Source organism: Cyclopterus lumpus, chromosome 5 (genome assembly GCF_009769545.1).
Source record: "Cyclopterus lumpus isolate fCycLum1 chromosome 5, fCycLum1.pri, whole genome shotgun sequence".
Taxonomy (NCBI): Eukaryota; Metazoa; Chordata; class Actinopteri; order Perciformes; family Cyclopteridae; genus Cyclopterus; species Cyclopterus lumpus.
Genome location: NC_046970.1, coordinates 16,429,597 through 16,456,532, shown reverse-complemented (window position 1 = coordinate 16,456,532; position 26,936 = coordinate 16,429,597). Strand labels below are relative to the sequence as shown.

Genomic DNA, 26,936 nt, shown 5'->3' with positions numbered 1-26,936 from the left:
TATGTCCTTACTTTCCTATATTAACGACACACGGGCAATACAAACACCCCCATGAAATGAAACCGTCCAGCCTCATGACGTAGTTCCTTTTTCGCTTGGTTTAAGCCATTTTGGTAGGCCGTACATGGTGGTTTCATATTTCTCCTCGTGGAACAAAAAAAAAAGAAAAACACTCCCCGCTGCATTTCTAACAGTGCATTTGAGACGACACGCGCGTTTTGTTGAAGTTGGATAACTTCGCCAAGCCACACGAGCAGGGCGAGGACGTCCTTTGTTTGGATCAGTTCGCGTGAGACTGTACGCAGTTTCTATTACGCGCCACAGTTGAACGGCATTTGTCCACCGACTAAGATCCCTGTGGTCCCGTCGAACAAAGGAACGGGGAGGCCGATGCTCGCTCGTGAGCGCAATTGGAACGACTAGTATTTATGAAATAACTTGAGGTTCAACCCATCCCGAAGTATTTTGTTCTAATATTTTAACTTGACCCGTCTTTTCCTAAAATATAACGAACCGATTAGCGTCATCGGCTCCCGTTAGCCGTTATTGTGGACAACTAGGTTAGCCGAGTTGCTGACTTCTAACCGTAGCATACTTTTTTATTCAAGCGAGAAGTTTTCTGTTTCGAGGCAAAATGGCGGAAGTATATATTCGAGTGGCGGAGGAGGAAAACGAGGAACCCATGGAGATACCGTCCGAGGACGACGGCACTATTCTGCTTTCAACTGTATCGGCTCAGTTTCCAGGGGCGTGTGGCCTACGCTTCAGGAGCCCCGTGTCTCAGTGCATGCGAGGAGTGCGTCTTGTGGAAGGGATCCTGCACGCGCCAGAAAACGGATGGGGGAACGTGGTTTACGTGGTGAACTATCCAAAAGGTAGATATGATCACATGTATTCGTTTATCTTTACTAGACACTTTACCCGAATAGGTATGTGAGGGTATTTATAATTCATGATGCAGCTTCAGCGCACTGAAAATAGATGACAATGACGTGACCTGTGGTTTGTCCACGCCCACAAACGTGCGCTTTGAGACGCTAAATCTATTCACAACAAAGCAAAAAGAGGGCAACGTTTTGTATTTGTGAAGTTGTTCATCTTGCAAAAAATGGTAACGTGACATGTTTTATTGAAACTGGTTGATCCAGTTCACTTTCTTGTTGTTCTAGTAGATGTAGTTATTTGCGTCTCCGATTTATGTAGACTTATACAGATTTGTTTGTCATGTTAAATCTACTGGCATAGCTATGGATGTGTTAAAGGTTCTTTGAACTATATTTTATTTACATACACTTGGGATTAGTTTGAAAGTAGGGTTTATTGGCGGGGTATGTTTTGTGTGCACCCAATATACTATGTGCAGCTGTAAGTTCGAGCAACTCTATAATCATTAAAAATCAATTGGATAAAAGACATGCATGTAAAATTATCTCAATAATGGTCAGACTAAAACTCTATGTAGTCCTCTGTGTTGATCACATTTCAGACAACAAAAGGAAAATGGAAGAAATTGACGCTTCCTCTGCTGTGAAAATGAAGAGGGGGGACATGAAGACATCTGATCTGATCGTACTGGGTCTTCCATGGAAAACGAGTGAGCAGGACCTGAAAGACTACTTTGGCACATTTGGAGAAGTCATCATGGTCCAGGTATAACATAAATAAATTAATAAAATACACATTGCTTTGGGATGCATGTTGTGACAACTGATCTTCATTGCGCCATGTTTGTTCCTCTCAGGTAAAACGAGATGCCAAGACAGGAAATTCCAAAGGATTTGGCTTTGTGAGATTCACAGAGTATGAGGCACAAGAAAAGGTGGTCTCCCAGCGCCATATGATTGACGGGAGATGGTGTGACTGCAAGCTCCCTAACTCAAAGGTGATTCTACTAATGTTCTTGTACATTCCCACACGTTATGGAGATTTAAACATTATCACTCTATAAGCTGGAGTATTTATTGGTTTTCCTTTTTGTTTACAGCAAGGTCCAGATGAGCCTTTGAGGAGCCGGAAAGTGTTTGTAGGCCGTTGCACAGAAGACATGACCACTGAAGACCTACGGCAGTTCTTTATGCAGTATGGTGAAGTCACAGATGTCTTCATCCCAAAGCCATTCCGGGCTTTTGCCTTTGTCACATTTGCAGATGATCAGGTATACTGTTCAATTTGTAGAAATTACTTCCCGTTGTAGTGGTACCATTGCCCAGATGATCTGATTCATGTCTTTTTTTCACCCCTCTCATAGGTTGCCCAGGCTCTTTGTGGAGAGGACCTAATTATCAAAGGTGTCAGTGTTCACATCTCAAATGCTGAGCCCAAACATGGCAATAGGCAGTTTGATCGTACAACACGATTTGGGAATGGTTTTGGAGCTCAAGCATTTGGTAGCAGCCGTAGTGGGTTAGGGAGCAGCACTAACAGTAGTCTGGCTAATTTTGGTTCCTTCAGTCTGAACCCTGCTATGATGGCAGCTGCTCAGGCTGCCCTGCAGAGTAGTTGGGGGATGATGGGTATGCTGGCTAGCCAGCAGCAGACATCCACCTCAGGCAGCACCTCCAGTGGAACAAGTTCTAGTAGGGATCAGAGTCAGTCCTTCAGTACAGGCAACAGCAACTATGGCACTGGCTCAGCCAGTCTTGGCTGGGGAACAGGGTCAAACTCTGCAACCAGTGGTAGTGGGTTTAGTTCAGGTTTTGGGTCCAGCATGGAGTCAAAGTCATCTGGGTGGGGTATGTAAGTTATACTATTTGTATGGTAAGTATTGTGACAAAGATGAGTCTTTTCAAAAATTTATTTCTGGTGTTGATGCGTATCTGAAAACTTAACACTTTTGTGGAAGATGTTTTGTACATTTGGAAAAACTGCTAAAGATTTAATTTAGAAAGTGTTGAAGTGAATTGTTTATCAGGATGTCTGACTAAAGTGCTATTTTTGATGTCTCATTTGTTTGTATCCATTTCAACTAGATTCTCTAATGCATGTATTGTGAAATGTGATAACCATTTTGAAAAAGCATGAATGTTTGTGGTTCACCATTATCCGGCTTTGTCATCGACTTAAAAAAGCAATCGTGCATTGGGAAGAATCTGGTTGAAATCTAAATGTTTTTTAAGTGCAACTTTATTTACAGTCAAGTTCTGTGGAAAAGCCTTCATTGAAATCTCTTCTGCAGTTCACCTCTCTTCCATTTTCCTGTGAGGAAGCTCCTCTTTGGCAGCATTCTTGGGGTGATATCGGTATCATTCTCCCTCTTCCCACCTGTAAATGCAATGCCATCAAAGAACGGCTTCACTCCGCATGTTCTAAGAGACGGTGGGTGTTTTCACTTTTATCCACTTTTAAATGGAAAGAACTGCGCAACTGACATTTTAAGAACTGATGAGTGCGATTGAGGATGGCTTGTGGCGAAGAGTGAAGAGATGAGTGAGCGAACGGAGAGACGGACTGGGTGTGCAGTGAAAGAGCCCAATTTGACTGCTTTTTGAATGTGTGAGTGGAAGCTGCAGATGCTACGAGCGCCTCCCCTAACATGGACATTCTTTAAGTAGTACTTCAAGATTTTTTTTTAATCTACAAGTTTTTCCTTACTTTTTATTAAGTATGTCGATCAAGTGCAGAAATATCAAAATGTAGTGGAATGTTGTGATTTGTATTGCTTATATTATCTGATTTGAATGCTGTATGGTGTGTGCTTTCATGTTATTGAACTGATCTGTGTGTACTTGATGTGGATGACACCTGCTGAAGACTCTGGGGGACGTGAGTGATGGTGTGAGAACGTGGAGTGGTGTGTCCAATGGTTCCCAGTAGCTCTTGTGTTTGTGAGGTGTTTAAAAACATGTCAAATGAAGGGAGTTCTATAATAAAGTTCATTTGAATAGATGCTTAGTTATTAATTGGGTCAATTTGTCAAATAAAAATGCATCTAATTCGATTCACATATCTAGGGACCTTGGGCTCTGCTGGTCGAGGTCTCCGTTTGAACCCTGACTGAAGTCTGTTCTGAAGGATGAAGACAGAAGTTCCAACACTTTCAGTGTGTGGCCTTCTCAGACATGACATGGGGTAGTACCTGTCTTTTTGCTGCTTTTAATAGCATGTCGAAGTTAATGATCCCTTTTTGATTATCCACAGCTACTAGTGGATTCTTTGTATGGAGATCTCAATGTGGCAATTTTTTTTCTTCAATATTTGGCTTGAGTAACAACTACTGGCACATTGCTGAACTTTGTAATTGGTAATTTTTGGATGACCGTATGCCCTTAGTGCTGCTTTACTAGCTACACCTGTACAATCTATTGCACATCAATACAACAGTCCTGTCATTTATACATTATGGGAGTTTACATTTTTTTTGTTTGTTTTTTTAAAGACAAGTGTCAAATGTGTAAATGAAATCATGTTTTAACGAGTCATAAATGGTGCTGTACTGTACTACATTATGTTGGGATGTTTCTAATTTATGGTTCTGCCTATTTACATATGAGGGGGGCAGAATATTAGAGACAACTGAATATACTGCATACCAGTATTACAGCAACACTGGAGGTCATAGGTTAAGGAAGTATCAACAAAAAAATTAGAAAAGTAAACAGAAGGATTTATTGGATTAAATGTATTATACAGGTGTGCCTAATAAAGTGGGCACTGGGTGTACATAATGGATAGTTTGCCTGACTAGCTATATTTGCAATTTCCTAGTGTAAAATATGTAGATCATTTGAAAAAGAAAACAAGGTAAGTATATAATTTTGCAGAGTTTGTGCAGTTTTGACAAAGCATTGTACTTTATAATCCGATTACACATCTTTATTGTATGTCATACTAGTGTCAATGCACTACGATGACATTGCATCAACAGGACCCACGACTAAGTCAAGTTATTTCCTCAATTTTCAGAAAGTGTTGAGATTTAATTCTGTGGAATCCTTGATAGTTAAAATGCATAATTACCATAAAGTGACTGGCACGGTTGACACTTAACTAATCGTCATGTATTGGTCAGCTTTAATGTTTATTTGAATGTTGGGCACAAGTGAGACACTACAGGTCTGCCTGTGTCTTGTCCTTATTCTCTGCTCTCCTCCGTGTCTCTGCTCTTCCTCTTCCCAGTATTCTTCTTTTTCAAATCCCTCTGCTCCTGGTTCAGTTCTTCACTTTTATTTTGTATGTAGATGGACTGAAATAAAGGCAAATTAAACATTACTTTGGCTGTCAACATTCATAGGATATGTGTTTGGTTAATGAAATCTATTTGATTTTGATTTGGTGGTTCATGAGTTGTGTAATTCCTTTCTGACCACAGTTGAAATAACTCACCAGTGCAGTACTACGACGGGCTACGAGCTTTACGTCGTCTGAAGACACCGTGCTTCTTTTAGCATGCCTGAAAATCAAAGATGAACTTGTAAATTGGATGTGTTATGGAACATGTAGATTAAACTAGTTCTACTAGCTTAGACTGAGACAAATGAACAATACCTCACCGGGTATTTTATAAAATTAATTAAAAGACCACACATGGTTAACTCATCTGTTGATATAGTAACACAAATAAAGATTCTCACCTGGCAAAGGCCTCCAGGTCTTTAGCAAATATATCTGAAAGAAGTGAAGGGGATGTTGAGTTTAGATTGACCGGTGGCAATTTGGACTCAGCAACGCGCTGCCTTGGCGCATGCCCCCATACCTGACCTGACCTGGTGGCAATTATCAAATATAGTTATGACTTATGGTATTTTGACCAGCTGTATACTTTTACATAGTGAATATTGTTGATGCTTTTTATACACATTTCTCAGTACTCCTCACACAGTCAACATGGCAGCAGTCTGTGGAGCCGGAAGCTCGATAACTAATGTACAAAAAAATTAATCTTGCTTTTTTTTTTTTAGAAACAAAACTTTCTAAAGCTTTGTTTACATATTTTACATATCTGTTAACAGCCCGGCAAAAGGGAGCAGAGTGGCCACGAGACAGAGGAGTGTGTTATGTGTTGTGATAAATAAGCACGGTTGTGTAGCGCTGCTCTATATCTACATTACAGTAGCAGCTATCCTATACTGGAATAACTTGTTTTATTTTGTTCATTTTGGAAAAAGTGTGAAAAGGTCAAACAAAGGATTTCTGATTTATTGAGGTAACATTCTGAAGGATCACATGATATTAAATGACATGCCAGCTTTTTAGCCCTTATGGTAAATTTTTTGTGATTATGTTTAAACTTTTATTTATTTTACCATATTGAGGGAATTTTTGGCTCAAGACAAAGACATCAGAGAGCCGACAGGAAAGGAGCTGAGACATGACCTGCAACAAAGGGTCCTGGCTGGACTCGAACCCTGACAGCACCAATATACTGTACCTCAGTATTATTTTTGGTTGATACAATTTAAGAGTAATACTAGAATGAGTTGATGCTGAGACCTCTATGTGTGTTTTGGTTGCATTAGGGCATTCTGGGTATGATATTTAATTATTATACCGGGCTGCATTCTGGTGGAGAACTTAGTGGAGGTCTGGGGAAAACTGAGTATTGATAAAAGAATGTAAAGAATGAGTAAATAAAAAATGCAAACACTACAATATAATCCAATGCAAGTATACTCAACTCAAGTACATTTACTCAAGTACTGTACACAATTACAATATTGATGTACTTTTCAGTATTTCCATGTTATGCTACTCCTGTTATACTTTTACTCCACTACATGTCAAAGTTAAATAATGTACTTTTTACTTTATAACAATGTATTTGATTTAGTTACTAGTTTTATTTAGCAGATTCTGATTAATACATAATAAAGTAAACAAATAAATCATTTTTAGATTACTGATATCAGCCCCACCTTTGCCAGCTGCAACATTAAACTAATGCTTACACATAGACACATAACTGCATATTATAAAAAGATACTCTATACGAGTCTCTGATTTAATACAATTATGTAAAATGCCATTCTGCATAATGAGTACTTTTACTTTCAGAGCTATTATTACTTGGCACAAAATGTACAAATACACCCAATAAAGTGATAACAGTGTTGATTCAAAGCTGAACAAATATTGAAAATGTTGTGCTGATGTTTTGATATTTAAGTACACCAATAGATCATTTTAATCCTTGGCTCTGTTGGACAGATCACAGAACAAAGTTTGTTTCACTGAACAAATAAAAAACAGCAGCAAAAAAAAGATTGACCAGAGGATTCCTATGAGCTTTAACATGTATATGTTATGTACAGTACGTCTCTGATGGTGTATATCCCCTCACTAGAATATCCCCTCACTAGTATATCCCTCACTAGAATATCCCCTCACTAGTATATCCCTCACTAGAATATCCCCTCACTAGTATATCCCTCACTAGAATATCCCCTCACTAGTATATTCCCTCACTAGTATATTCCCTCACTAGAATATCCCCTCACTAGAATATCCCCTCACTAGTATATCCCCTCACTAGTATATCCCCTCACTAGAATATCCCCTCACTAGTATATCCCCTCACTAGTATATCCCCTCACTAGTATATCCCCTCACTAGTATATTCCCTCACTAGTATATCCCCTCACTAGTATATTCCCTCACTAGAATATCCCCTCACTAGAATATCCCCTCACTAGAATATCCCCTCACTAGTATATCCCCGGACTAGTATATCCCCGGACTAGTATATCCCGGACTAGTATATCCCCGGACTAGTATATCCCGGACTAGTATATCCCGGACTAGTACCCCTTGAAACTGAACCCACCGCATTGTCTGAATGTGGTCTCAGCTATCGCTGCGATGACTTGTCGGTCGAACTCTCTCCGGTGGTCCTCCCCTGTCTTCTGACACATGCGACCCACCGCATAATGGACTGCTGCCTTCAACCTCTGACATCAAAACAATTAATCAGATAACAAGAAATAAATGGAGATGTATTGCCTGTCTGCCAAAGGGATATGTGGCGAGCTAATGTCAGCCCAACGTACACGTTCAACAACGTTCTCACCTGCCGAGTCTCGTCGTTGTCAGCGGACATTTTCTTTCAATGACAGCGGCTTTAATTGAGTAAGAAAGTTGGGATGATTCTCACAGAATTAACGTGTGACCGAAGAAACAAGACGCAGTTTGGGAACACATATCTCAAGTGAAAAAACAAAACTCGCGGGACAAGTAGTTTACAACAACAGCTTCCGAGTTTATTTCAATGTTTAATATACAGCACCACCGTGTGGTGCGGAGGAGGTACTTCAACATGGATACATTTAATCACACACATTAGCCCAAATTGCATGCTCTCTATGAAGTATATAAACTACATTGTGTTGCTTTTAATGCAATGTCTTTGGTTGAAAATGCTGTGATTGAAGTTCTCTGAAATCTGATAAGATCACAGAGTCCTTTTATAAATTTGCTTGCAGACTTGATCCTCACAAGTAAGTTCCTGAGGAGAGAAAATATGAAGTTGTAACATTTTTCAACATACTTTAGTAAAAATAAAAAATAAAAAGCAAAAAAGTGCATAACATTGTATGAAGCCACATTTTTTTGTGCATAACCAATTAAAATATAAATTGTAGATGCAGATGAGTTGAGAAAATACTATAAATAATGACAAAGTCATCTGAATTAAAAGTGTTAATCACAAACACTAACTAGACTGTAAGGGCCAGAATAAAGACTAGTCATACCAGATGAAGCTCATCTCCATAAATCCAGTGAGTCCACCCTCGGTTCTTCTTTTCTCCTTTCTGAACACACACCAGCTTATCATTTCTCCAGTTGACCACAGTCTGATAGAGAAAAAACAGGAAATATATAATTTCATATTTAAGTACAGCCACTCAAAACAATAATTTGCTTGCTTTTATCGACTTATATTGTCTGGTAGCGATAATTGCATGGAAATGTCCGACTAAAATATTACATTTTACTAAAGCTTTTACCTGGCATGACCTGTTGTCCATCCCTTTAGTCACCTCTTTGACCTCTTCACCAATTTTGAATGAACTCTCGTAATTTCTGAAAGTTGTGAATGTCCTGACGGTGAAACAATCTCCATCTTGCTTAATCACTTTCTGGGGCTTCAGCATTGAGGCAATCTTGCGCGTTGCAAAATCAATGCCTGCGTGTCAAAGTGAGAGGAATTTTTTAGAACAAATATTCACTATTTTGAATTCATGTTAACTTTACCATGCCACCACGTCCGTCATGCTCTGATCCGAAAACAAATAAAGCAATTACTTTGACTATGACATGTAACACTATTCAGGGCATCCACAGAAAGAAATGCTCACTGAGGAGGAATCAAATACGTTCTCATTTAATTTACTATGACAGACAATTTTACATTCACAAGCATTAAACTGCTCCATCCACTGCACATGCATGTTTTCCTCATATGTAATCACACATTAATTGAAAGAAAACCATCATATTTCAAATGTCTCTATAAAGAACCGGTGACACCTACCAAGAGCAACCATGTATCCCTCAAAATTGACATTGCTGACAATGTCCCACGTCCCGCTGTAGTCGACAGGCATCTTTAGATGTTTGACTCTCTGACTCTCAAAAGTAAGAGTGTCAGGAGCCAACATATTTAAAGGTAATGGGAGGGATGCTTCATTGTGTGTCAATATGGGGCAAGGGTGATGCATTGCTGCGTGCAGCTATTTTGGTCACAGACAAAGGAGGAGCGCTGGAGGATGGAACTGGACTTTTTACACATATGAGGAAATTATTCTTTTCCTGTTAAGACAAAAGCCTCTACACAAGGCGTTATTCTTAGGATACTGTATCTTTATCACTTTCATATCGCCAGCTTTGACCAAAAACCATAACAGCGTAATCTTCAAGCTGAAATTTAGGTCCAGATGTTCAGCGTGCAGGGAATACAATATGCAGCAGAGGTCTCTGTACATGTGCAGTGTGACATACAATCCTCCCTCCTGCTCACATTTGGAGTTGTTAGTTCCTCAGCAGCACACATCCAGCCATCAGTAGTGTGACAGTAAAGTCTGCCCGAGTGTGTAACATCCATGTTTCTCTATATGCTGGTCTTCATGGCGTATCATAGCTGCAGATGGATACCAAGGAATCAGAGGTTAAAATTGTAAGTGCCGTTTTCTTCGTCATGTTTGTTATCTGAAATTTTAAAAAACAAACACCTTGTATGTCATTACAACCGCTTTTACTATGATGTTTTTATTCTATTTTAGTCAAATAGTCAATGCAGTGTTCGTGGCACTTGTCCTGGTCCCTCAGTTCTACATCATGGGAAGGTAACTAGGACACAGGTGATGGCATCGAGCCAAAGAGCTCATGGGTTATTTGGACAAAAGGGAACGTGGCATTAATCATTCCATCCTCTCTGTTTAAAGGCCAACATCCTCAAGATACTGCAGGCAGCCTCTTCTGAACAACTTATCTGCCTCAATCGCCTTGTCTTTCATAGCTCCAGGTAAATCCCATCCCATCACACATTTAAAAAACACACGCATGACGCATTCCATGAGCAAAAAAATGATTAATATGGACATAACTTCCACTCTTTCAATAGGGTTTTCTGTGATATTCACATTGATAGACCCAGTTCCTCAGAGCTTGTGGGCCTCTTATCATGTGTTTGGGCTGCTGACATGTGGACAAGGACTCTGCACGGCCATCCTGACTCTGACAGCAGACGCATGTGTAAGAAAATGACGGAAGTGTTCATCATTAGGTTACGTAGAGAAACTGCAGCATCCAAACTATTTACAGTACATATGTATATTCACAGGCCAGAACCACCCCGGAGCTGTACTACATGTCCCTTATTCTAACGGCTGCTTCTATTTTCAGTACAGGTGAAGTACATTTCTGATGAATTATAGAAGACTATTCGTACACTGGCTTTTCAGTTCAAAAGGAGTAACACCTGCCTGTGTCCGTTCAGGTTTTTTCGTGGTGAGAGGAGGACTCTGGGTGATTAACAGGAAGCTTGAGACGGACCCAAGCAGAAACAATGAGCAGTAGAGCAGTCCAGCTGCCACACGTTGACATCGGATACGTCACACATTAACATTTCATGTGGTTTCCATGCCACCAGCAGCTGGTAACTTTAAACCATGAGAAAGTGACTTAATCCATCTCAAGTTTGAAATGTTCACTTCAGAAAAACATCACACAGCAGGTGTTTCTCTCGATTGTTGAAAGTTGTTTTGCTTTTTATTGGTTTCATGTACTATAACTAGGGATCAATCAATGGTCATAGTGAGAGAATGCTTATGTACTTTTCGCTGTAGATTCAGTGTGTAATAATTATTGCAGAACTGAATGAGGGGTTTATCTCACTGGAAAAGTAAAGCCACATTAAACAGATGATAGCAAGACAATTCAAAAGGAAATGCGTTCAATTGTAATCAGTTTGTAACTTTCACAGAATGTAAAATAATAGTAATGGAATGAAAATCAAAATTAGAACATGTGATAATCATCTTGCATGGTGAAAATATTTAGTAGATGTAATGACTTTAAAATCAGACAACTTTCAAATTGTTCATCAGCTAAAATAATGCTCATCACGATGGATCAAACAGAGGCACAGTGCCACAACTGTTGAAAGTAGCACTTTTTAGTCTAAAGAAGAAGAGTACATGTATTTTCTTTTCCACATTGTTTTACAGCACATTCCTGAATCGGTCAGGAATGTGCTGTTTTAGTAATGTAGCACCCAGTATTTTGAATTACCAGAAGCATTTCTATAATGTATATTAATGTATCAATATCATATTGTGATTCTCACTACCACGCAACAATAGAAAACATACAATCGAGAACTGTGGAATACAAAGTATAAACAGCATATCTGTGAATTCACAAAATCACCTGAGATCATACAAACACCCTGGATTATAAGCAATAAATTGTGGTTTGTCAGAATGTTTTTTTGGCACCAGATGTTCACAACACCAGGTATGCAGTGCTTTATACCCTGTACTCTGTGAATGATGCTAATTATGTAATGGTCTAGACTATAACTCATCTCATCCATAATTAGGCATAGATAAACTATAACAAAAAAGTCTGCATATACATTTCACACACGCCCACACAGAAGAAGATTTGAATGAACCTCCAGTAAAAGAGAGAGTTGCAACTACAGATTGCAAATACTCAACATCCATTAGGATTTTTGTGGTGGAGAGGGGAAGCTTTGGAGCGAGGCTTGAAGGGAATTATGGTTAATAAGCTAAAACAGGTAAATCCGCCGATCCTGCTGGCTCATAAAAAAATGGTCTAATTGAAATGTAATTCCTAACCTAAAAGTGCATCATAGTCTATGTACCAAACTAGTGTGCCGTCAGCAGGCTTCACCCCAGTGACCGGCCACTTGTCTGGGTTGTCCTTCACGCGGCTCAGCTGGGTGATCAGTTCATGCTTGCCTTTGCCCATCACCAAAAGAGCCACCTTACGAGCTCGATTAATGGCACTGAAAGTGAGGCTCATGCGTTGGTGAGGTTTGACGGGGCTCTCAGTGAGGGCAACCAGACTCTCCCCAAGTCCATCCACTTTACTCCCGGGGAACAGAGAGGCTGTGTGGCTGTCATATCCAACTCCCAGCAGTACAAAGTGGAAGCTGGAGCCATTAACCAACTTGCTGATCTCTTTCTCATACAGCAGCGCTCCTCCATCCTCCTCCACGCACAGGCGCTGGTTGAGCTGCACTGGCATGGGGTGGATGTTGTAATAGGGTATCCTCACATGTTGCAGTAGATGGTCATGCAGGCCGTGGAAGTTAGACTCCAGTTCAGTCAGCGGCACGCATCGCTCGTCCACCATCCACACGTGGGTGTTGCTCCAGGGGAAGGAGAAGTGGTGCAGGGACAACCTGTGGAACAGAGCGAGGGGGCTGGACCCACCAGAGAAGGCAAGATGGAAAACACCGCCCTCACGCACAGCTGCCTCCGCTGCTTCCTGAATGTCCACAGCCAGCCTCTCCACCAGCTCCTCAGTCCAGGCCGACACCATGCCAGCGCTACGAAAATAGCCTTGCATGACTTGGAAACTGTTTGTTGACGTGCCACCCATCTGATCAGAGCTGATGATCACCACCTCACTGTTGTAGCCAATGTCTTTACTGTTCACACGGATGTCCAGCAGGTCTCGATTGTCGGCTCCCCCGGGGTAAATGCGGGGATACGAGCCGGCTAGGCTATTGAGTAGTGGTGTCCATAAGCCCCAGGAAGCCAGCAGGTTTTCAGCACTAATGAAACTATTTTTACGTCCAGCAAAAATGTGAGAAATAAGTTCTGAATAGGCTTCCTTCTGCTCTGTTGGAGTTTGCACATAATAGTCTGAAATAGGTAAACCTAGAATATTGACATCTGTATGCTCAGTCACTTCCTTCCATTCACCGTCCATCGAAACTGGCTTGAATAAATTCTTACTCACAAGAATTGCTGGATATTGAAGGCTGCCATGCCCAAAGTAGAAAACTATTTGTTTGGGCTTGCAGTGGACGCCATTGGGGTTCTGAAGACAAAAGATGTCATTCTTGAAAAGTATGCGTGCATATCCCACCCGTTCATCTAACATCTTCCCTGAGATCAAAAGAATTGGCACACCTTCATACTGGGCATCATCGAGGTGTGCCAATACAGCTGAAAGACAAAAACAGGATCCTTTATTCAAAGAACCATGTTCGTTGTTTTGCAAAAATCATGACGATTAAAAAGAAAAGTAGTCACCTGCAAATGTTGGCGTGAGACTGACATGATCTTTCGTCTTGTTCATCTCCTGCTGGACCGTTGTTTGGTATGCTTGGTACTGGCCGACCACAGCTTGATTCTTTGTCAAAGGCAGCATGGAACTGAAGATGTGCAGCTTGTTTTGGAGGACTTCCTCATTGTTGCTCAGATTCGTGGGAAGCCTCATCGTCAACAGGGTCATGACTTCCGTCAGGTGGTTCTGGAGCACATCTCTAATCACCCCGTATTGGTCATAGAAGGGAATGCGACCTTGAGGACAAAACAGAGAGAAAACACGATTATATTTAAGGAATTCTTGCTACTTTTTCATATCTCAAAAGACTTAATTACAACATTATTAATGCTATTGTGGAATTACCTTTAACATCAAGGCTCTCTTTCATTATGATCTCCACCCTCTCGATGTGGTGCTTGTTCCAGATGGGATCCAGAAACTTCTTGTTCTCTTTTCTGAATGGAAGTATCTTTGCAACAACCTTTTCACAGAAGAACATAGCATGAGTTCAAACATCTCAATTACAGACTCACGGGTGACAGGCACATACTGTAAGATTGTCCTACCTGCTTCCCCAAGTAGTGGTCAATTCTGTACATTTCTTCATCCTTCAAGGAGCTACCGAGCTGAGCTGCAAGTACCTGAGCACTCCTTAAGTCATGTCCGAAAGGTTTCTCGAGCACGACTCTCAGCCACGCCCTGCTGGTCGGCCGACAACTATTATTTATCTTATCAGCAACATCTGCATATGCAAAGGCTGGTAGTGAGAGGTAGAATAGCCTGCCTGCCTCTGTTATTCCCTCTTGTTGAAGCTCTCGCTCAATGTGCTGGGCCAGATCCTGGTAGTCCTCTCGGGTCTTCAGCTGCCGATACTGTGCGAGTCGCAGGAACTGCTCTTTCAGCACAGCACAGCGCTCCTCCGACACATCCTTTGAGCAGGAAACCGCCTTTAGGATCTCAAAGAGGACCGATGTGGCCGCATCTGCAGGCGACAGTCCTCCGCCATAGAAGGAAAAGGTCTTTCCACTTCTGGCCTGGTTAACGTACAGCTCGAAGAAGCCCTGCCACAGGTACTTCTTTGCCAGATCACCTGTGCCTCCCACTACTACCACTGAAACATGGCCAGTTCTCAGGGCCTCAGCTCTTTCCTCGCCATTTCCCTCCTGGGCACACAGAGTGACCAGAAGCAGGAGCACAGTCCCAAACATGCTCTGGTCCTAACCGTTTAAACTCCTGTATGAACACAGCCATGAGAGAAGTTACATGTAGGTAAATATCTAGCAACCTCGACATCATACATACCCAAAGTTGACTATTACACGTGACCAAGAAAAGCAGTAATCCATCACAATCAAGAGGCTAGAAAGCAAATATTTTGTGTTAAATAAAATATTTGCTAACAACTAATCTCAACATTTTTCAGCTCTAAATGTTTGAGATGAAAAGCAATTTGAACATGAAGGTTGAGAGTGAGATACAAATTCACATTTTGACCAAAGCACATATGCAATAGATACTGCTGAACTTGTAATGTCAAATGTCAACACAAAGTCACACTACAAAAGTCGCATCAACTTAAAAGTCATATTTAAACATCTAAGACTCAATAAATACATAATCTGAACACTATGAATGGAGAGCAATTTAACCTTGAAAATACACTGGAACTTACTAAAATCTCCACAGACAAATAGAAAAACAACAAATTACTCTCTCACTCTCTCTCTCTCTGTCTTCTCCAGCTCTTTTGAAGTCGCCTGAGAGCTGGTGATGTGGTGCAGATAAAATGTTGTGAGCGTAATGATCAGTGGATCCTACAATATTGGTCGAGCGAGGGTGTAGACTTTGCACTTTGCTCAGGGGCATTGCGTCCACTGTACAACCCCTCAGCTGTTGACAGAGTGCTGGGAATGGTAATTTAGCAAGAGCGAAAGGCTGTGTAAATATATAAACAAAACACACAAAACTTTAAAAAGGCATGTGCACAACTTGTTCTTAATCGAGAAAGCACCAGGCTTTTAGGAATAAAGACTTGTTTATTGTGTCAATTTGGCGGGGGTTCCCATTTAAACCATTTCTTGAAATGTTGGTTTGCAAAAGGTCAAAACTGATCAAGGGAATGATGCAGCTGCGATAAGTCCTCCAATTCTGGAAGCCCGATTCCCATCAGCAACAATGAGGGAAAAGTTCAATTATGGTAAAAATATAAATACTCATGGTAAAGTCAACACACATGTTGATTTATAATATATAGTTATATTCTTTAACTTGCCAAACTTTTCAAGTATATTTTGTCTTGGACTTCCATTTTCAATTCAGTTAACACCTAGAGCATAGATTCTAATAATGAAAGGACATGAGAGACTGAAAATGGCGCACGTTGAACAGAATACCCACAGTAGGAAGCTCATTTTATGACTTTATGCAACATCTGGAATCCCTGTGTTTACAAAGTGGCAATGCAAACAGCAAAGGCCACCTCACTGCTTCAACAACAGCTGGAATTAAGGTATGATTTACTTTGTCAAGGACTACCGCAGTCCAAATATATATATTTTTCTTCACAACTAGTTTCTTATATGAGGATTAACAACATACAGAATGTGACTTCTAAATTAGAAATGTGACCAACACACTTGGTTTTCAATGCTCTCCACATTGCTCTTCTTAAACCACACATCACATGTAGTCTTAACCTTTTCTCTATTGGCTTCAAGGTTTTACCTTTCTGGTCATTACCACGCAGGAATCAATTAAGTGGCGTATCATCTGAATAGACACTATCTTCATTCAGCTTTGCATTTCTGTGCAGCTCGTCCAACAACCCATGATTCCAACACATACATGCGCCACATTCACTCATTAATCCATCAAACTTGCCATACAGAATGACCAATGAGGGCATCTTTCCTTCTCTGAAAGTGGTTATCACACATGATCCCTCAACTAACCGTCACACATTCTTTGGTTCTCAGAATTTTAGTCTGGTACATTTTTAAGAACAATTCCTCTAAAGAAGTGCCTTATTGACCACTGAAGAAATTACTGCAGGGATGTGTCTGCCTCCTGTCCGAATCTTTGTGGCCACATTTGCCAAGTGGTCTGCAGTACATAACATGAGTCTTGTAGAGATATGTAAACTATTCAGTCATTGTCATAAGAAAATAGGGAGCCTATTCAAAAGCCCTGCTTTGTGATTAATATTTAAGTCATTGGCCTGAAGTTTATCAAAAAGATGTGCAGTATTATCCTCGTGAATAGCTTGTGAATGACAAAGGCATTCAAAAGATACTTTCTGTCACATAGTGAAGATTAAAAGAACTTAATTTGGCTACAATGTATCCGTCATCAGCACCGTGTCCACCTCTGTGTTTTCATGCAAATTAAGCTGAAATAAAATCAAAAATCAATAATTAACGGTGAAGACATAACACTGAAAGACAGAGCATATAGCTTCCTGTAGATTGAATTCATTCTGAATATTGTATTCATGGTTATTATGCATAAGTCACAAACATAAACCACTGATTAATGATAACCACAAACCAAAACTCAATGAACAAGGGAGGTCATTGAACAACAAAGGAATGTTTTATACTCATTTACCGTATCCAGCTGTAAATGATTCCCTCTGTTCAACATTTATAATTTGGGTCATAAAGTGTGTCTCAAACAAGGATGGCAACTTTTTGTGCTGATCATCTGATTTATACACGGTCTATTTTTTTCCAGACATTTTTTAAACTATATTAAAACAAAATTATATTTGGATTCCACGTGACCATACCATTTTGGCCAGCTGTTCCTGTTTAAAATATTGATTCATTGTAAAAGAGACAACCGGAATTCTTATGAGCCAAAACAGTACTCAATTTCTCCTCAAATCATGTGCCTTTAAGAGAACATACCAGCTTCAATAAACGTATGCAAGGCTTAACACACACACGCACACACACACACTTCCACTCTGTTTGCACATACACGTGGCGGATCTGCCATATTATCCCAAACCAGCAGGGAGTGGAAGTGGGTTATAAAACCACCAACAGCTAGTCTGTGGCTCAATCCTAATGTCCATACTCACAGACTTTGAGGCGTACTCCTGTAAAGTCTGAGGATTTAGGGGCGCCCCCCTGTCAAATCCTCCACTGCTTAAAGGCTCTTTCACACTCATGTTGAGTCATTTATGCACACTGTCTGTAAGTCTGCAGACTTTGCCTTATGGGTGTAACAACAATTCTTAGTGTTGTGATGTTACACACGGAGTACCCAGAGAGTGATGTAAATAATTTTTGGGGGGATATTTTTTTTAGATTTAATATTGCTTTACCTGCATATATAAATTCTGCTGTAGTAAAAGAAATGTCCCCTGCGGCATTAATAATGTAACTATCTAATTAAAGAGTATGGCATATTCAATTTATACAGAACGATTCACAGTAAGGATTTAGGATGGTACATAAAAACACATGAAATCAAAAGGAACCCAAGCAAAGACTATATTACACACCTTGTTTGTTCACCAACCATTTCTTAAAATGTTGCTTACTGAAGCTGTTTTGAAAAATACGAGTAAATAGATTATTTACTTCTCAAGGCAAGAGACTGGAAGACGTTCAAATCAGACAGTACAAAATGTAAAATAAACACCTACAATTGGACATAACATGTGTTGGTGTCATCTAGGAAAAATGCTGTCCCATTGGTATTTGCACCATTTCAAGCCCCCACACTCAACCATTTACCAGGTGACGTCAGTAAATCCCCCAGTGTTCAGGGATTAAGGCCTTAGGGGGGAGACATTGGGATTCGGCCTACATCAAGCTGACTTGCGCTTACTGACCACGTGCAACGCCGTTTTGTGTTCATCATGGAACAAGCTCCATAGAAATGGTTCCATGCGATAACCTGAACAAACATGCATTCATAAACTGCAGAAAGACAGGCATTTCATATTGTCAGATAACAATTTAAAGATTAAATTGTATTTAGGATCAAAATAGTAGATGTGTTTATCGATTGTTAAGTGTTGTGCCTTTAAATACAACATATATTTATCATTTGGTACACCTGTTAGCTCTAACCCCAATATCTTCAATTGTGCAATACTGACTTAACAGTGTAATAATTTTCTGATGTCATTTTGGAGTATAATGTACAAATTTTACGTACCATTTTAATTCTAATCTCTAAATTCTCTACATTTATATTCTAGAATGGGAGCAACTCTAACATAACCCAATTTTCCCCGGGATAAAAAAGAAAGTATATACGAATAAGATGTTATTTTACACGTTTCTTGCGAAAGCTTGCCGCTGTATTAATCCCACTTTACACTTTAAAGAAGATTGCTTTGATGTGAGTGCGACCACAAACGGAGTTGTGCGTGGGAGGGTTTACGAGCTCCCTTATGAATCCCGTTTCCACGTGTTGAGGTGAATCCCGTATCCCCGAGAGTTTACCACGTTTGTGTTCCTTTACGACCGGTCGAAAAACAAGACGTCCGTAAGTACCGGTTGGAAACCGAAAGAACGTCCCAACCCGCTCTTTCCCGGTGAACGTGGCGTTACGTTAACCTAGTCACGTGAGGGTTATATCCGAGCATATATGTAGCGAATGTATTACTAAACGCTACACACCGACAGATGAAGGTCGATACGTATCCAACGATTCCACCTGCTAGTTCACGTTAGCTGTCAAACTTCACTTCCGTTACGTTGCAAACAGAGAAATGCTGCGCAAACCTTTCCCTTTAATGTGCGACAGTAGTTTCACCAGAAATACAGATGAGACTCAACTTTCGAGAACCACATGAAACCGCAGGTGACAGACTGTGTAAACAGTGAATTGGATACGAACCTACCCCGTGGCTGCACGGAAGATGGTACAACGTCAAAAACGCTTCCTGCACCAGTCACGTGACACGGTCCCGCTGCGTATACCTTTACCGCAGGCTGCAGATAGAGGTTATGGATTTGTATGATAGAAGACTCTGTTCTACAATAGCGTGCTTTAGATGGATGCATTCATGTTATAAACTCGAAGGACTAGGACTGGAAATGAATCACCAGCGGGACCAAGAGGCGCATGGAATCTCACAAATCTATCTTGAAAATGATTATACAAGGGGAAATATATATAAGTAAAGAAAGAAGAAAAAAAAAGGCTATTTTTCTGGACAGAAGATGCTGTGGAGATCATTGCCAATATGACACCACAGGAGGTGATACAGGTCAACACACTGTTAAATATAAGTCTATCCCTAGAGTAATAATTCAATTTATTGTAGATATTAGATGAAAGAGTTATTGATAATAGTAACATTGGACATTGCATGATCTAAAGTGATGGACCAAAGGTGGGGCCCTCAATGTACACAAGTCCCCTCAATGAGTCCCCTCGCCCTTTCATCCTGTCTTTCTGTGCAGAGTTTTAAAGTCTATAGAGTCTATAAACTCTACATGCAGTAATTTACATCAAGCAATATAATTTAAAAAAAAGTAAAATTAAAAACCTTTCTTAGTAAAAAAAACGTTTCTTTTAGTGATGGAGTCCAACATGCTCTTTTTACATCTTAAAAAGGGTTAGATTATGAAACGTCATTGCACTTACTTATATCAACTGTAGTAGTGTCCCCGCTGCTGTCACTTGGGGGCAGCTTCAGACAACAGTGTAACACAAGAGGGACCTCTGTTGGTGTCTGAGTGGTATAGCTGCTTTCTACTTGAGTCATTGACTTTCAAAGTCTGAAGCTCATCAATCAAATGCCATGAGCTCTAAATGCTCCATCTCCAACTGAGAAATAACAGGTGTCCTCTGCAATGTCAACAAGATGCCATAGAACATCTATGGCATCTTGTTGACATAACATTTCTTTTTACAATCAACACTTGAAATGATGAAGGCACTTGCAAATGACACGGTACAAAATGTAAACCATACTTTGGTGTTTCATTTTTACCTCTTTACTTAAGATTTAATTAAACATCTTCTTTTTTTTTTCTTTACAAAATGTACCAAAACACTGGCGACGAGGAAGATCTTGAGTAGATAATGACAAGAATAAATATGAAAGAAATTTAAATCGTACACCGAATGTCTCTAATTTGATTTCAAAATTAAAAAATAAATCTGAATAACGCAAACTGCTGACTTTGAGTGGATAAACATTTACCTCCTGTTTGTTCTGCATTGTCCAGCTGTCTCATGTCATCCCTCCCTGAATCCAGACCTACCTCAAACAAAGCAGGTGCCCTTTTGGCCAAATAATGATCCGATTGTTGTTGACCACACTGCCAGTCGCCCTTTCTGGTCCTACCCTTTCCTCTTCTGAACAGTTCATTACAGCACAGACCTTGACTCAGCAGCTCCATGATCCCATCTAATACATGTGACTTTAAAGTTTCCTAAAACAATATGGCCCCTGCATTAAAACACAAAAATAGACACAATATGGTTAGCATGAACATTACAATAACACAACATTACAATTGTAATATAATAATTAATCTTTGACAGGTCGTTAAACTCTTTTAAATCTGGGATTACAGAGTTATTTATATATTTTTATTTATATAGTCATTTTTGGAGCCATCAAAGACCCACACTGTTGCACTGAATGACATTAATACATTACATGTCATTTAGCTGACGCTTTTATCCAAAGCGACTTTCAACCATGAGTACAAACTCAGAACAACAAGAATCAAGAAAGTACAATTTCTTCAATAAAGTTAAACTACAAAGTGCAATCAGTAAGAGCCATTTAAGTGCTACTAAAGTGCTACTACGGCGCTACCTTCCTTATTCAAGGTATAGTCGAAAAAGATGTGTTTTTAGTTTGCGACGGAAGGTGTAGACTTTCTGCTGTCCTGATGTCAATGGGGAGCTCATTCCACCACTGAGGAGCCAGGACAGCAAACAGTCGTGACTTTGTTGAGTGCAATCTTTTCAAAAATTTTTTTTTTAAATATTTACTTTATATAGTTTTCAACACTATGGGTAAATATACAAGTACACCACCATAACCTTATAATGTTTCAGTAAATAAGGAATATTATCGGGGTTTATATACCTACTGTAAAGATACATAGCATTCAAATAATATAATAGAACAAATCATGACTGGCAGAACGCTATAACATGTTTAAATATATAATGAATAAATATAATTCAATATATTTTGTACAGCCAAAAATCACAAATACTGAAAATGCCTTTCATGGGGACTTCTTATTAAAACTGCATGGAGCGTGTCTAGACACTGTTTTGAAGCTTGTGCGAAGGGTCTGCTGGTGGGGACCTCATTTTTGGTCCCCACAGTGACAAGAGTAAAATTACCTCACACGTAAAAGTCCCCACAGGTATAGAAGTACAAGAACACACACATACACACACGCACACACCACTACCTTAGAAACAGCTGTAATGCCTGTGATCAGGCTGTATAGCCCTCCCAAGTTGGCTGGCCACTGTGAAATGTAAACAGTAAACAGGATGGAGTATTCTGTATGTGTGTGTGCGCTTGAGTGTGTGTCACAGACTCTCTGTGTGTGTGTGTTTGTGTGCATGTGTGTGACTGCGTGTGTGTGCGTGCGTGCGTGCGTGCGTGCGTGCGTGTGTGTGCGTGTGTGTGTGTGTGTGTGTGCGTGCGTGTGTGTGTGTGTGTGCAGAGGAGGGGTTGGCTGCTAAGAGAGAATGAGCCCATGCAGAGCGTGCTAGCCCAGCTGTCACTGCTATAACTTCAGACTTGAGAGACCACAGGACGTGAGCTGGAGGGCCACTGTGTGTGCGTGTGTGTGGGTGTGTGCGTGTGTGTGTGTGGGTGTTGTCGGCCCACCCCCCCAGGCATTCCCCTCAGCCCCTGGCTTCCTTCCTTCCCTTTGTTAAGCCTGTGAGGCAGACCTCGTCAAGCTGAGCACACAAACAAATGCATATGAATGTGTGCTGTCATCTTTATTAGGCCCCTTTGCCAACACCAATTACATTTAACACGGGTCTTTACTGAAGGAGATTTCACTTTCAGTCATGCCCTCGTCCCCCACTCTTACTTGTCAGACGAGGAGGATTATAGTGACCTCAGTCTGGGATGAGTGGAATACACAACCTGTCACACACTAATAATAGTATAATAATGAGCAGTGAACAAAGGCAGATTTTTTAAATAGTTGTTTATGGGTGATTATTAGATATGTGACTTTAAAGGCAACAGTAATAAGAGGTGGTTTTATATTTCAAAGATGAAACAATCTTTTTTTGGATTCTCACAAAAATATCTGTCTTTACATGCAAAGTTCACTGCTCTTTGATGATGAGGTCAGTGCCAATTCAGGTAGCGATGACTGATCAGGGTTCAGACTTATCCCATGTGTATGACTAATGCTTGTGTTTTAAACCACATTCTCACATTTCCTCTCCTCATAAGACAAAAACTTGTCGGAGCGTGTTCTCTCTTTTGTTTCTGAACGCTATGCCGCACACAATGTGGCCCACATAGACCACAGACACCCACCCCAAATTCCAGTGAAGAGAGGTAGTGTTTTTCAGAGGTGGCATTTGGAGCTTTTAAAGCGAGATGACTGAGGATATGGAAGGGAAAAAACAAAACAATGCACGGCCTTTTCAGTCCAGACAACAGAGCACAGAATGAAGAAGCTTCCACAACATCCATCCTGTTTGTTAGGAACATAAAAGGATGGCGGTTTAGGATTAGTGTAATTATTAGAGCACACTATTGTTGGCATATACTTCACAATATGTGCTCTTGTGCTTTTTATACAGTTTTTGTTAGGGACTTTAAACCCTTATTCTGTTGAAGTTTATTTGTGTGTAGTGTATCAGTATGGTTTCATAGTGTGTCAATACAAATACATTGAATTAAACAATGTTGTGGTTGTTGGGCTGAGATATCTGGTGTTTTTGTTGTCACATCTGATGTTTTTGCCTTGTGTGATTTGCAAAGATACCTCATAGGCTCAAAAAAAAACTTAAAACCAACAGGATTATCTAAAAAATGTAACTCCTCATTCCAGACATCTGAATCGATGACTGATTTCTTCTATGATTCGAATCCAGCCTAATTACCAGACTAGTCACCAAGACAAGTAATCAAGACTGCTTTATTTAAGGCCACATTGTTATCACTGCAAAGTAGAACGTTATTGTTTGATAGCAAGCAGACTTTTAAATACTATTATTTCTTTAAAAATGTAGATATTGCGAGATGAAAATGTATCAAGTTATGATACATCATATACGATTTTGACCATGTTTTAACAATTTTTCGGTAAAGAATTGATTACAATCAAGAATACAATTATAATGTACACATGCACTGTTAGCTGAGGTAAAGAGTACGTACATTTACTCAAATACTATACTTCAATATAACTTTGAGGTACTTGTATATATATATTGCTCTTTTTTCCACCGCGTTTATTTAACAGTTACACTTACTAGTTCCTTTTTAGGTTACACATTTTCATACAAAACATATGATCATTTTACAGTGTCTAATACCAATGAAGGAGAAAAACTAGCTCCACTTCGACAACTATACAACATTCAAGTATGCTTGAATGTTAAAGCATCAATGATAATGATTCCATATTATATTAATGAAACACTGACAGTCTTCTCTATATAATGTACACTTTTGAAACTATAAGTATATCTTGTTGCAAATACTTCTATACTTCCCTATGTAGGAAATGTAATGGGTTTTTTGCTAGTGGTTATTGTGTGGCATTGCTAATTCACTTGAGTAAATAAGCCAAGTACTTCTTCCACTACTAATCGTTATGCTGTAGCCATCAAAACGTGTTAACAAAGATGTGAATTCATCACTTCTTAACAAGGGTTTTGATGGGGCCTCACTGAGATGGTGGAATGGTGGAAAACAGTAGGCGTATTTTATGTTGGCACTACACAAGAACTCCCCGGTGTTTTCAATAGTGTTCCACCTCTCTGTTTGCTGATACCACGAGGCGTGTAAGGAAAGCAGGGGGTGTGAGGGGAGCAGGGTCTGAATGACATGGCGTTGCTGCTCCGGCCTGCTATTCACTGACCCACAAAATGCCGACCCAGCCCCCAGTGTGAAGTACTTTTGTGTTGTCATCACCCTCAGTAGCCGGGGACCCGAAGGGGGTGGGGGGGTTGTTTGGGCACCCGGGGGGCTCAGCACTGATGTGAGACTGCACTCTGCTCTCCAGCAGCACGCATGCACTGTTAGGTGGATAAAAAGAAGCCTGTGTTGTAATGAAAGCATTTGCATACTTGTGTGTTAGAGAGGGTGTTAACCTTTGACACCTTCGAGAACTGGATGACAACAGAAACCCCTTCTCAGAGTCTAAGCGTTAACACACTTGAAAATAACACTTTAGCGTACCTCAGTGTGTATCACTGAGATACGCTTAAGATGGAAGTTTTCTTCAAGTGGCCGTTCACACTCAAAACAAAGTGTGTCAGATCATTTGAAGGTGAGGGATGTCTATATCTTAGAGCAAGGTGTCAGGTCTTTGTGGGATTGAAAAGCAGATCACATTTTTTCCCTTAGGAACGACTAAAAAGAGCTGGTATTTGAGAAACAAGTTCAAATTGAAGGAAAATAAACGCATTGAATCTCATTATAAGAAATAGAGGCTGATCTTTACTGGCAGAAGAAGGAAGAAGGAATCTGTTTTATTCTTCTTTTCCTGTTCTGTTGGATATCTTTATCATGTTAAACTGCAATTTGTGTTTAAGCAATTAAAGTGTTTGTCATTTGAAGGTCAGAAAGCCATAATTCAGCCCTCACTTAACTTGTTCATCTATTATTTCACCAACATCGTTCAATCTGTCCGTTGAATGATTAATGTCCGTGTATGGTAACGTCTGACAAGACAATGTCCGCCTCTTCAGTTGGTTTTTTGGGGGTCTTTGTCAGGGTGGCCGGCTGTGTTTTGCTCTCAAATCGAGGAGCTCTACTCTCCAAGTACACAACGCTTCACAGAGAAGACTTGACTCTGAAATTCCTCCAGATAAGAGTTGCTAGGTGATTCTATTGTCAGATCTTCTTTGTGGTCACATATTCATACCCAAATTGTAAGGTTCTTTATGAGGAGTGTCTCATTAGTAGTCATATATTCATACCAGACCACCCCCTCCCACTTGACCCCTCCTTTACCAGTCGTGGGAAAGACAAGTCCTGGATGAGATGCGGAGGATTCAAGACGATCGAAAAAGATTGTCTAACTTTAACACTCTTTCAATTTGAAAGTCTAGTAAAGACCAACATATTTGTACTGTTTTACTGACACTTATTGTTTGAAACATTTAGCCCACTGCCACAATGTAATATCCCAGCACAGATAAAAGATCCAAGAAGATTTTTAAATGTATGTTTAAACTGCAAGCGCAAATGTATTTAAGCATGGACTATGGATCTTACAGCCATGCTATGGTACAGCTTGGTCCCACGCCGTGTGCAAGACACTAAAGTTTCAGTCCATGGTAAGAAACTCAATGAAAGACTCAAATGAAGAAAAATAAAACACTTATGTTAAAAAATAAATAATAATAATTGTCTGCTTTGTTTAAATTTTTAAAGCTCAGCATTTAATAACGGAACTGAGTTCAATTCAGAGTATTGCCACACGTTCTCCTCTCCCAATACTAATACACAAAACCATATAGAAAACAATAGCAAAAGAAACTGCATGAAATGTAATTAGACGTATTAACCTTCACACAATTAAAATGATTAAAATATTGTAATAATAACCAAGTTTAGAAATATTGTTGTATTGGAAGTAACTATATGTACTCAATTACTGTACTTAAGGACATCTTTATCATCTTTATTCTGCATGATCAATATTAAAATAGTTAATACTTTACAACTTTTACTCAAGTAAGGGGTCTAAACACTGAGTAAATATAATAATATACTCTGTAAGGATTCATTTGATACAAACGTTTGATTATTTAAGTGCATTGTGCCTATACTAGAGTACACATTTACAACATGGGGGTATTTCTACTTTCACCATCACTGCTTGACAAACTTGCAGAATGTTTAAACAAGTACTTAATATTTTGCATTTAGCGTTTGTTGTTGTTAAAATAACCTTAATAACTTAATATACACATGTGTTTGATGTGTAAAATATACATGATAGTATAGATTTGATTGAATATAGATTTATTAATGTAACAAA

General features: G+C 39.8%; 5 protein-coding genes across 13 annotated transcripts; 2 read left to right on the top strand and 3 right to left on the bottom strand.

Annotated features, from left to right (window-relative positions):
* The first annotated feature begins 100 nt into the window (after positions 1-100).
* On the top strand, positions 101-5,208 carry tardbp (TAR DNA binding protein). Of its 3 annotated transcripts, none has more exons than XR_004609521.1 (6): positions 101-875; positions 1,487-1,650; positions 1,742-1,882; positions 1,985-2,155; positions 2,249-3,315; positions 3,951-5,208. XR_004609521.1 is itself a non-coding variant. In XM_034533560.1 (5 exons), the coding sequence occupies exons 1-5, from the start codon at positions 635-637 to the stop codon at positions 2,738-2,740; spliced, it is 1,209 nt and encodes a 402-aa protein (XP_034389451.1). In that variant the 5' UTR covers positions 101-634; the 3' UTR covers positions 2,741-5,208. The 3 variants fall into 3 exon arrangements, 1 of the variants encoding a protein (XP_034389451.1); XR_004609520.1 differs by having other exon boundaries at positions 1,463-1,650; XM_034533560.1 differs by having other exon boundaries at positions 2,249-5,208.
* cenps (centromere protein S) lies at positions 4,583-8,120 on the bottom strand. The gene is made up of 5 exons (XM_034533565.1): positions 8,003-8,120; positions 7,760-7,883; positions 5,571-5,604; positions 5,323-5,389; positions 4,583-5,182 (listed from the first exon to the last, which is right to left on the bottom strand). Exons 1-5 carry the CDS (start codon positions 8,030-8,032, stop codon positions 5,072-5,074), a joined length of 366 nt encoding a protein of 121 aa, XP_034389456.1. The 5' UTR covers positions 8,033-8,120; the 3' UTR covers positions 4,583-5,071.
* Positions 8,121-8,170: 50 nt separating this feature from the next.
* Positions 8,171-9,603, bottom strand: rbp7b (retinol binding protein 7b, cellular). The gene is made up of 4 exons (XM_034533562.1): positions 9,467-9,603; positions 8,940-9,118; positions 8,685-8,786; positions 8,171-8,437 (listed from the first exon to the last, which is right to left on the bottom strand). The coding sequence occupies exons 1-4, from the start codon at positions 9,591-9,593 to the stop codon at positions 8,384-8,386; spliced, it is 462 nt and encodes a 153-aa protein (XP_034389453.1). The 5' UTR covers positions 9,594-9,603; the 3' UTR covers positions 8,171-8,383.
* A 96-nt stretch (positions 9,604-9,699) lies between these two features.
* LOC117731301 lies at positions 9,700-11,262 on the top strand. 2 transcript variants are annotated; one of them, XM_034533563.1, is made up of 6 exons: positions 9,700-10,108; positions 10,215-10,277; positions 10,377-10,456; positions 10,556-10,686; positions 10,775-10,841; positions 10,931-11,262. In XM_034533563.1, the coding sequence occupies exons 1-6, from the start codon at positions 10,035-10,037 to the stop codon at positions 11,008-11,010; spliced, it is 495 nt and encodes a 164-aa protein (XP_034389454.1). In that variant the 5' UTR covers positions 9,700-10,034; the 3' UTR covers positions 11,011-11,262. The 2 variants fall into 2 exon arrangements, with proteins under 2 accessions (XP_034389454.1, XP_034389455.1); XM_034533564.1 differs by having other exon boundaries at positions 10,583-10,686; positions 10,931-11,180.
* h6pd (hexose-6-phosphate dehydrogenase (glucose 1-dehydrogenase)) lies at positions 11,171-22,236 on the bottom strand. Of its 6 annotated transcripts, XM_034533557.1 has the most exons (6): positions 22,152-22,236; positions 20,915-21,163; positions 14,307-14,973; positions 14,104-14,221; positions 13,725-13,994; positions 11,171-13,637 (listed from the first exon to the last, which is right to left on the bottom strand). In XM_034533557.1, the coding sequence occupies exons 3-6, from the start codon at positions 14,946-14,948 to the stop codon at positions 12,292-12,294; spliced, it is 2,376 nt and encodes a 791-aa protein (XP_034389448.1). In that variant the 5' UTR covers positions 14,949-14,973; positions 20,915-21,163; positions 22,152-22,236; the 3' UTR covers positions 11,171-12,291. The 6 variants fall into 6 exon arrangements, with proteins under 6 accessions (XP_034389448.1, XP_034389445.1, XP_034389446.1 ...); XM_034533554.1 differs by lacking the exons at positions 20,915-21,163; positions 22,152-22,236 and adding an exon at positions 19,600-19,721; XM_034533555.1 differs by lacking the exons at positions 20,915-21,163; positions 22,152-22,236 and adding an exon at positions 19,604-19,705.
* Between the last annotated feature and the right edge of the window lie 4,700 nt (positions 22,237-26,936).

What these genes read in the sequence shown, in the direction of transcription:
- tardbp (XM_034533560.1), top strand. Translation starts at nt 635, where the DNA reads ATGGCGGAAGTATATATTCGAGTGGCGGAGGAGGAAAACGAGGAACCC. An exon ending in CGTGGTGAACTATCCAAAAG is followed by an intron (nt 876 to 1,486) that starts GTAGATATGATC and finishes ATCACATTTCAG; the next exon opens with ACAACAAAAGGAAAATGGAA. An exon ending in GAGAAGTCATCATGGTCCAG is followed by an intron (nt 1,651 to 1,741) that starts GTATAACATAAA and finishes TGTTCCTCTCAG; the next exon opens with GTAAAACGAGATGCCAAGAC.
- cenps (XM_034533565.1), bottom strand. Translation starts at nt 8,032, where the DNA reads ATGTCCGCTGACAACGACGAGACTCGGCAG. An exon ending in ACAACGACGAGACTCGGCAG is followed by an intron (nt 7,884 to 8,002) that starts GTGAGAACGTTG and finishes TTTTGATGTCAG; the next exon opens with AGGTTGAAGGCAGCAGTCCA. An exon ending in CCCGTCGTAGTACTGCACTG is followed by an intron (nt 5,183 to 5,322) that starts GTGAGTTATTTC and finishes CCTTTATTTCAG; the next exon opens with TCCATCTACATACAAAATAA.
- rbp7b (XM_034533562.1), bottom strand. Translation starts at nt 9,593, where the DNA reads ATGTTGGCTCCTGACACTCTTACTTTTGAGAGTCAGAGAGTCAAACAT. An exon ending in TGGACAACAGGTCATGCCAG is followed by an intron (nt 8,787 to 8,939) that starts GTAAAAGCTTTA and finishes TTTCTCTATCAG; the next exon opens with ACTGTGGTCAACTGGAGAAA. An exon ending in ATGGAGATGAGCTTCATCTG is followed by an intron (nt 8,438 to 8,684) that starts GTATGACTAGTC and finishes TTCTCTCCTCAG; the next exon opens with GAACTTACTTGTGAGGATCA.
- LOC117731301 (XM_034533563.1), top strand. Translation starts at nt 10,035, where the DNA reads ATGTTTCTCTATATGCTGGTCTTCATGGCGTATCATAGCTGCAGATGG. An exon ending in CTTGTCTTTCATAGCTCCAG is followed by an intron (nt 10,457 to 10,555) that starts GTAAATCCCATC and finishes CTCTTTCAATAG; the next exon opens with GGTTTTCTGTGATATTCACA. An exon ending in CTCTGACAGCAGACGCATGT is followed by an intron (nt 10,687 to 10,774) that starts GTAAGAAAATGA and finishes GTATATTCACAG; the next exon opens with GCCAGAACCACCCCGGAGCT.
- h6pd (XM_034533557.1), bottom strand. Translation starts at nt 14,948, where the DNA reads ATGTTTGGGACTGTGCTCCTGCTTCTGGTCACTCTGTGTGCCCAGGAG. An exon ending in ACCACTACTTGGGGAAGCAG is followed by an intron (nt 14,222 to 14,306) that starts GTAGGACAATCT and finishes TTCTGTGAAAAG; the next exon opens with GTTGTTGCAAAGATACTTCC. An exon ending in TCTCACGCCAACATTTGCAG is followed by an intron (nt 13,638 to 13,724) that starts GTGACTACTTTT and finishes TTTGTCTTTCAG; the next exon opens with CTGTATTGGCACACCTCGAT.